The sequence below is a fragment of the Ixodes scapularis genome, unplaced genomic scaffold (genome assembly GCF_016920785.2).
Source record: "Ixodes scapularis isolate PalLabHiFi unplaced genomic scaffold, ASM1692078v2 PGA_scaffold1__304_contigs__length_218370807, whole genome shotgun sequence".
Lineage (NCBI taxonomy): Eukaryota > Metazoa > Arthropoda > Arachnida > Ixodida > Ixodidae > Ixodes > Ixodes scapularis.
In genome coordinates, this window is record NW_024609846.1 from 154,740,094 (window position 1) to 154,749,696 (window position 9,603).

Consider the following 9,603-nt stretch of genomic DNA (forward strand, 5'->3'; position numbering starts at 1 on the left):
ATATGTTAAGTAGTAATCGGTACGCAGAAGCATCGAAAACGGCCATGAAAGCGCAGAGCGAGTGCGGCCGGTGGCAAGATGCACTCGCACCGCGCTTTCCGGAACGTCGCATGAAAACTCAGGTTAGATATTTCTTTTTGCTTTTGAGCCAGCGTTTTGAATTTGGGTTCTGTTTATTTTTGATGGTTACATTAGACCACATCAACGACTGTGAATAAGCGCGAATGTAAGCCGTGGGACGCGGCCAGCTGAAATGCCCGATCGGAGGTCTGGCGTAATTTTCTCATTCTCATAGAACACCTGAGTCTGGGTAGGAAACTCTTCAGGCAAACAAAAGTTGAAGACAGGGAAAGAAGTCGGTCAGACGGCGTTTCGAACTCAGCTAATATGTTTTCTCGCGCGATTGAAACGCCACTTCTCTACAAAAGTTAGTTTCGACGACATCTGACTATGTGACTATCCTTGCTTTTTAACACTCACGCGTTTTTGGCACTTGAACTAAGTTGTCCCCCGTGAACTACCATAACCCTCCCCCCTTCCAGCACGTTTTTTTAAGGATGTCGAATGAGAAAGCATGCACAAACAAGCACCGATCTTGATATGAGCTGCGCAGGGTCGTAGTACCGCTTTATTGTCAGTGAATATGAAGCTGCTCCCCATTTGCTTTTGTTTCTTTATATTACAGAAAGCGGACCTGTCCTTTTGTTTATTTATATTAGAGCAAGCCACCCATTCACGCCGCTTCGTGGAAACAGTCTGCGGCGGCTCATCACAGAAAATGTTAATCCGAGCTGTCGATGTAACGATTAAAAGCCTGGCGATGGCACTGTATGTCGACGAAACGTCGTGCCATGAACTGATTGTCTGCGAGATCGCATCCCGCACTCTCGCGGATGCCTTGTACGATAAGCAGTGCTCACCCCTTCGCCGATTAATCGAGACCTTCTTGGTGGGGGCCAAAAGACTGTTAGAGCTCGTTATTTCCCGCGGCCCCTACCTGAAGAAAGAGAGAACACGTTGTACTGGCCTGTAACCATAATGGCCGCGCATAAACGGTCACCGACGTTTGTCTGTCACAGGTCACCTCGCTCCATCACTCGCTTAACAGCGACGGCCCATCGTTGCTTCCATGCTTTGTTTCACGGGAACTGGAACAACTTATGCCCTCTATGGCTTGCGTTAGAACAACGTATCGCGGAGCTGTAAACCATTTTCACCGCAAATACAGCACGGCTACCAGGCCAAGAAGGGATCTCGATACAGCTGGACGAACCACGCCCGGCACCGGACGAACCGGAAGCATGAAGTCACGTGGTGCCTCGCTTCGGATGACGAAACTTCCGGCTCAAACGCCGGTCTTTATTGCTCCGCCGATTCCTCAAGGCTTGTAGTGGCACCCATTCCCGCAGGGACGCTTGAGATTTGGCCTTGCTTCCTGGATTCTACGGCGAGGTGACCCCGAGAAGGTCATCCCCAAACGTCCAGGCACTGCCTACGAGCACGCACAAGCGCACACACAGGTTAATCATTTTGTTGACTCCAAGAGGGCACGAACGCCCGAAAGATACCGTTCCCCTCCTTAGTCGGGACGGAAAGGACCTTGGACGCCGATAATCGGGCAGCTATCGTTGACGGCTCATCTCCCTCTTTCGGCTTAGCACGGATCACCGTGGCGGTTGATTCCTGCTTGGACTCCTCGAGGAGAAAGTCTTTCTTTTTCAGCACCTTAATTGAGCCGGTATCGACTACAGCTTGCCTACCCCTTTTGTAAACGGTACGGGTGTTCACCCGCGCAGCGGGGCAGTTAATCGTGGCTCGAGGTTGTCAGCGGAAGTCATGTCCCCGGGAATGTTGGAGAAGGGGGGGGGGGGGGGCGCTCCGCGTCCAAGTGGTGCCGCGATGGTCGTTCGTTACAGCCTATATCACCAAATAAAATAAATGACCAAGTTATGCTTCAAGGTCGGTTATTCCATTCTCGTCTGGCAACTTTAAGCATCGATTCCCGAGCTAGTGCAAGAATCCGGTTGCACCGGTGATTGTCAATTATCCGGTGGTAACTTTGACTAATGTCTGGCAATTTGTCAATTATAAATTATGTGGCGAGCCAGAAAAAACAACATAATTTTATTTCTTTTACTAGTTAAGGCAGAAGAGACGCATTTTGGCCTTAACTCCCCTTGTGCGCCAACCTTGTGCCAAGTTGGGCTTTCCTTGGGAATACTGCCTGGGCTAGTCATATTCACACGTACATTCCTTGCGCGTTTGCGGAATCGCTGCTGAAAGTTTGTGATGTCTGTTCTTCCCTATTGAAAAATACAGGCAAAAACTTTCGGTGACATTCGGTGGAAACGGGCTAATTTCCACGCATTTTCACCAGAAACCAGCATAGTTTACTACTTTTTTGGTGGAAATATTACCGGCCGCCACATCCAGTGATTAGATTTCGCTAAACCTTTTACCGGAGCCACTTACGGTTAAAATCCGGCAAAAACTTCCAGCGACATTCGGCGGAAACGGGTTAATTTCAGTCATTTTCATCAGAAACCAGCGTAGCCACTTTCGCTGGAAGCTTACCAGAACCACTTTCGATTACCCGCCGCTGGAATCCTACCGGAAGCCACTCTCGTTTGCCGGACACCGAACATCACTGGAAGCCGACGCAAGGGGAACGGCTAAAGTCAAGGAAGCCAAGACGAGCAGGGGGACAGAGTTAATTTGTAATGACGGCCGCCAATGCAGCGGCATTCTCGTGAGTGCGTGTTTTAGCTCGAAACGACGTTGGAATTTTGCAAGAAGTGCGTGCAGCGAACTGTTTTGACGATCCAAAAAGGTGGGCAGCGATCACCGGCAACTTGATATTTGCGACAGGCAAAAGTCTGGGCCAGAGCCGGTACGAGACCACTCGAGCGGCATTCTCGTGAGTGCGAGTTTTAGCTCGGGACGACGTTGCAATCCTCAAGAAGTACGTGCAGTGAACTGTTTTGACGATCCCAAAAGGTGGGCACTTTCACCCGTTTTCATCCGAAACCAGTTTACCAGTCTTTGGTAGATTATTGGCCGGCAAACAGATTTCACTGGAATGTCACCGGAAGCCCCTTTCGTATACCATGCAGACGACCCGGTTTTCCTAGAAATCTTACCCGAAACGGGTGACTCGCTTCCCTGTTTACCGACCTTCACTCCAAGCCGACGCGAGGGGAGGGGGAAGCCGAGACGAGCCGGCGACCGGGTGTGCAATTATGGTGCCTCGCACCAAGGACGAGTCCCCACGCACTCTCTCTCTCTCGCATTGGGTTCGTGGGGAAAGTGGGAGAGGGTCGTTTTGCTGACCTTTTTTTTTTTTTTTAAAAGAAAGCCGGTTTTTTGTCCGTCAACGAGCAACGGCGGGCCAGGAACGAATGCTCAGTCTCGGCTTCTCGTTGCATGTGTGCGGCCTGTATCTTCCAAAGCAGCTGGGTGTGCAGATGGAAACAATATATTTTTCAGTGGCCTGTTTCTTACGCCTCAGTCCGTCCGCCTTCAGAAGCATCCAGCGAGCGAAAAAGACACTGCACAAGATTTCTCAACGTCGGCGGATGTTCGTTTCGCGCATTCGTTGTTTTCGCGAAGCGCGCTACTGACGCCTGCAGGTGCACCCGCGGCGACGGCATCAGGGACGACATCGTGAGTGTGCCCAGAATTCCTCTACGGCGGTGGATGTTCGTTCCACGCGGTCGTGGTTTTCGCTAAGCGTGCTACTGACGCCTGGTGCACCCGCGGCGACCGCATCAGGGACGACATCGTGAGTGTGCCCGGGATTTCTCTACGGCGGTGGATGTTCGTTCCACGCGGTCGTGGTTTTCGCTAAGCGTGCTACTGACGCCCGGTGCACCCGCGGCGACGGCATCAGGGACGACATCGTGAGTGTGCCCGGGATTTCTCTATGACGGCGGATGTTCTCTCCGCGCGGTCGTGGTTTTCGCTAAGCGTGCTACTGACGCCCGGTGCACCCGCGGCGACGGCATCAGGGACATCATGAGTGTGCCCGGGATTTCTCAACGGCGGCGGACGCTCGCTCAGCGCGTTCGCGGTTTTCGCTAAATGTGCTGCTGACAGGAAACGTGTGTGTGTCCTAAACAAAACCTGCGCGGTTTTGTTAGTTGAACTACCGTGCGTCTAGGAACTTACCCAGCGGCATTGTGAGTACTTTGAAAGACATCTTTTGCAGCAAAGGACTTGGTTGTTCCCATTCGGTCTGATTGCTTTTGCCTACAGCTCTGTGAAATAAATTCATAGAACCTCCAGGTCTATATGGACTAACCACTTTAATTGTTAGCGAATCGTCCAGCATCTGGTAAACATACACCAACCACGGTTCACCGGCTTCCTCCTAAATGCCTTCCGTTGACGTCCGAAAAAAGAAAGAAAAACACGGTAAATTCCGGCCAATCTGGTAATCTTCTGGCAAATTCTGGCTTTGCTGGAAGTGAAAAGAGTCCCATATTCCAGTAAAATAGATTTTTACTGGAAATATACTTCCGGTACTAATCCGGTGACATTCCGGTAAGCTGCAGCTTTACTGGAATTGAAAACAGTCCCATAATCGAGTAAAATAGACTTTTACTAGAAATGACATTCCGGTAAAAAATATTTTTTTCAAAACATTGTTTCTGATTTTTAAAACATACACCCGTCAGCAGTTTCTCCCCAATTATTGAAAGCTTTCGAATGGCAGAGAAAGGTATCGAGTTCGCCGAAAAGAATGACAGTACGTTATTGAAAAATATTTTTTTACCGGAATGTCATTTCCAGTAAAAGGTTCTTTTACTGGATTATGGGACTAATTTTACTGCTAGTAAAGCCGTAGTTTACCGGAATGCCGCCGGATCTGTTACTGGAATTTCACCGGTTGTTTTACAGGAATGTTACCGGCTTCTTACCGGAATGCCACCAGATATTTTACCAGAATGTCACCAGATTTTTACCGGGAGTCTATTTCCAGGAAACGTCCATTTTACTGGGTTATGGGACTCTTTTCACTTCCAGTAAAGCCATAATTTACCAGAACATCACCAGATTGGCCGGAATTTACCGTGTTTTTCTTTCTGTTTTCGGACGTCAACGGAAGGCACTTAGGATGAATCCTGTGAAACGTGGTTGGTTATCTTTACCAGATGCTGGACGATTCGGTAACAATTAAAGTGGTTAGTCCATATAGACTTGAAGGTTCTATGTGTTTATTTAACAGGGTCCATACCAGTAAAACAATTTGCACAGCAGTAGACAAAAGCAACCAGACCAAATAGGAACAACCATGCAAGTTCTTTGTCGCAAAAGATATCTTTCAAGGTACTCACAATGCCGCTGGGTAAAGTCCTAGGCGCACGGTAGTTCAACTAATAAAACCGCGCACACGGACATACACAGGTATACTGTCAGCAGCACGTTTAGCGAAAACCACGAACGTGCGGAGCGAACATCAGCCGCCGTTGAGAAATCCCGGGCACACTCACGATGTCGTCCCTGATGCCATCGCCGCGGGTGCACCAGGCATCAGTAACACGCTTAGCGAAAACCACGAACGCGCCGGAGCGAACATCTGCCGCCGTTGAGAAATCCCGGGCACACTCACGATGTCGTCCCTGATGCCGTCGCCGCGGGTGCACCAGGCGTCAGTAACACGCTTAGCGAAAACCACGAACGCGCCGGAGCGAACATCAGCCGCCGTTGAGAAATCCCGGACACACTCACGATGTCGTCCCTGATGCCGTCGCCGCGGGTGCACCAGGCGTCAGTAACACGCTTAGCGAAAACCACGAACGCGCCGGAGCGAACATCTGCCGCCGTTGAGAAGTCCCGGGCACGCTCACGATGTCGTCCCTGATGCCGTCGCCGCGGGTGCACCAGGCGTCAGTAACACGCTTAGCGAAAACCACGAACGCGCGGAGCGAACATCAGCCGCCGTTGAGAAATCCCGGGCACACTCACGATGTCGTCCCTGATGCCGTTCTCGCGGGTGCACCAGGCGTCAGTAGCACGGTTAGCGAAAACCACGAACGCGCGGAGCGAACATCAGCCGCCGTTGAGAAATCCCGCACACACTCACAATGTCGTCCCTGATGCCGTTCTCGCGGGTGCACCAGGCGTCAGTAGCACGGTTAGCGAAAACCACGAACGCGCGAAACGAAAATCCGCCGACGTTGAGAAATCTTGGGCTCAGTCTTTTTCGCTCGCTGGATGCTTCTGAAGACGGACGGACAAAGAGGCGTAAGAAAAAGGTCACTGAAAAATATTCTTTTCATCTACACACCCTGCTGCTTTGGAAGATACAGGTCGCAACACATAGAACGCGAAGCCGAGACTGAGTGTTCGTTTCTGACCGGCCGTTGCTCGTTGACGGACAAAGAAACCGGTTGTCTTCAAAGAAAAAAGAAAATCAAAATAAGTCAGCAGAACGACCCTCTTGCATTTTCCCCACGAACCCAATGCGAGGGAGAGGGTGCGTGGGGACTCGTCCTTGGTGCGAGGCACCATAGTACACACCCAGTTGCCGGCTCGTCGCGGCTTCCCCCTCCCCTCGCGTCGGCTTCAAGTGAAGGTCGGTAAACAGGGAAGCGAGTCACCCGTTTCGGGTAAGATTTATAGGAAAACCGGGTCGTCTGCATGGTATACGAAAGGGGCTGCCGGTGGCATTCCAGTGAAATTTGTTTGCCGGCCAATAATCTACCAAAACTGGTAAAATGGTTTCGAATGAAAAGGGGTGAAAGTGCACTCCTTTTTGGATCGTCAAAACAGTTCGCTGCACGCACTTATTGAGGATTGCAACGTCGTCCCGAGCTAAAACTCGCACTCACGAGAATGCCGCTCGAGTGGTCTCGTACCTGCTCTGGCCCAGACGTTTGCCTGTCGCAAATATCAAGTTGCCGGTGATCGCTGCCCACCTTTATGGATCGTCAAAACAATTCGCTGGTCGCATTTCTTGCAGAATTGCAACGTCGTTTCGAGCTAAAACACGCACTCACGAGAATGCCGCTGCATTGGCGGCCGCCATTACAAACACAGTCCCCCTGCTCTTCTTGGCTTCCTTGACTTTAGCCGTTCCCCTTGCGTCGGCTTCCAGTGATGTTCGGTGTCCGGCAAACGAGAGTGGCTTCCGGTAGGATTTCAGCGGTGGGTAATCGAAAGTGGTTCTGGTATAACTTCCAGCGAAAGTGACTACGCTGGTTTCTGGTGAAAATGAGTGGAAATTAACCCGTTTCCGCCGAATTTCAAGGGAAGTTTTTGCCGGATTTTTACCGTAAGTGGCTCCGGTAAAAGGTCCAGCGAAATCTGGTTACTGGAAGTGGCAGCCGGTAATATTTCCACCAAGAAACTGGTAAACTACGCTGGTTTATGGTGAAAATGAGTGGAAATTAACCCGTTTCCACCGAATGTCACTGAAAGTTTTTGCCGAATTTTTCAATAGGGAGTAAAAGCTTTCCTTCATTCTTTGCATAAAGTTGAGAAGCATAACGCACACTGATTTACCCGGTCTCTTTGTTTCCTTCTTCTTTTTTATTTTGATGAATTATTTATATATGCTCGCCCCTATTGCTCTTGAGAAATTTACGACTTTTTTGAGAGGCAGAGACAGAAACACATCGCACTTTGCTTCCAACTTCTCCACCACGTGTAGCAGAACAACGGCCGTTAGACATGGCTGGAATATGCACGCATTTTGTTTTAATAATACTAATACCGACTCTGCGTTTTTATATTCCACTCGACGTTGCATTCGCAATATTCAAATATTTTTTTATAGGACGAGAGAGTTTTTTTTGGTCTCGGGTGATATTAGAACTTTTCTTTATATTCTTCATTTATTTTTTAATGGGTTCCAATATTCCGAAGTTTTCGCTACGACATCTTGAAATATTTTGACAGTTCGGTTTTTTTGTGCAAAATAATTACGTTTTTTTTTGTTTTTTTTTTATCTGCGTGGACTAGATCGATATAACAAAAGTTTCTACAATCCTGACTTTACTTTATGTCTAGGGTTCCATGTCCTCGGTTTATATCAAAAGACCCCGTAAAGTAATCCTCGAGCAGGTCCTAATAATATAGCGTGGAAAGCGAATACTACCGAAGTGGCGTTGTCTTTCAATATGATTTAATAAAAAAACAAAACAAAACAAAAACGCCTCAAGGGGAGAAATATTTGTCTCGGACTCTAGTTTGTATTGATACGGAACATAGCCGGCTTTTCTTTGGGGACAAAACCAATTCCTTTGTTTATATTAAGCACTGTTTTTTAGATTTAATAATTGACTTTAGCGATGCTAGATGTAGGCAGTATTTACAATGGATACAAAGGAGAGAGGGCACCCGCCAACGGGTGGCTCCTTGAGGGGACCGATGATGGTACGAAGCGGCTACATGAATTCCACCGACCGTACAAAGTAGTTATACAACGGTGTTCATGATAGTTATGGGGTTACGACTTGTGCAACTTATAGACCACAAAATACGTTAGTCTTGCGTTTAGTGCAATGCACCATTAATATTTTCTTTTATCATTTCCAGGAAAACGAATGTGTCCCGGAGGGGCCCTGGCTACGATTCAGATCTTTCTGTGCGTAACAACGTTGCTGCAGGCGTTCCGCGTGCTGCCCGAGGAGGGGGCCAGCTACAGCGTAGGTTCGGATCTGTTTGCAGATCTGTTGATGCAGGGACTTTGTTTTGTACCCCGTATGCCGGAGTAACGGTTTCGAGTTCCTCGAATGCTCTGAAAATCCTGGACATTATTTCCAAACACGCTGTAAGAAGAAAAGTTATTTATGTCTAGCAGTGCAAGGGAACGCATTTCTTGTTAAAGCGAACCCTTGCCTTCAAATGTGGCATTCCTCACTGTCGTTCCTCAGCTTATTCATCCATACCTGAAACTTCGTCAGAACGGAACTACCTGCCCGCATCATTACTAGCACTACCCTACTTAGGTTTGTTTAAATCTATTGTTGCTAACTGTTATTTCGTAATAGACTCGTGCCTCCGTTTAACTCATACTTGTCTATTTTGTTGTGTTTACTTGCCTACGCTCCCTCCAATGGTCCGTGGGCATTGAGAGTACCATAATGCAGGAATAAATAAATGCTTGCTGTCAGATATAATTTTTGTGTATATATCATCCCGTAAAATACTCTTTAATAGGCTTCCATAGGCCGCATGCTAATATTATAGCAAAATATTTTTATGCGTGGCATCCTAAATATTTGTAATATTTACTTTTTTCATTTGCTTTTTATTAGAGGTAAGTTGTGGCCAGAAAGTAAGTTGCAGGTCTAGATTTGAGCTCAATGTGAACTTGCTCAGTAACATTTAAAATGATTAATTTGTAATATTCTTTTCCGATAACACATCAGCATAGCCTCGATTTTTTTCGTAACTACATAAGTTTGCATTTACTCAAAACTGGGAATAAAGGAAGCAATACATGGGACTACAGTTATCAAACACAAAACTGGGCTCAAAATGTCTAGTGAAAAATGTAATATTGTATTGGCAGAACACTCTCTTCTCTTAATTGATCATGTACTCAGTTTTATTTCCAACATGGAGGACGGATTCTCAAAGTTGTCTTAGGACAAA

General features: G+C 47.9%; 1 protein-coding gene across 1 annotated transcript in view; it reads left to right on the forward strand.

Annotated features, from left to right (window-relative positions):
* Nucleotides 1–8,720, forward strand: part of LOC8053896 (cytochrome P450 2J2) — a 34,360-nt gene extending 25,640 nt beyond the window's left edge. Inside the window, exon 8 of the mRNA XM_042290383.1 lies at nt 8,542–8,720. Coding sequence (XP_042146317.1) covers nt 8,542–8,720 — 179 coding nt within the window. The remainder of the gene's footprint in view (nt 1–8,541) is intronic.
* Nucleotides 8,721–9,603: the final 883 nt, after the last annotated feature.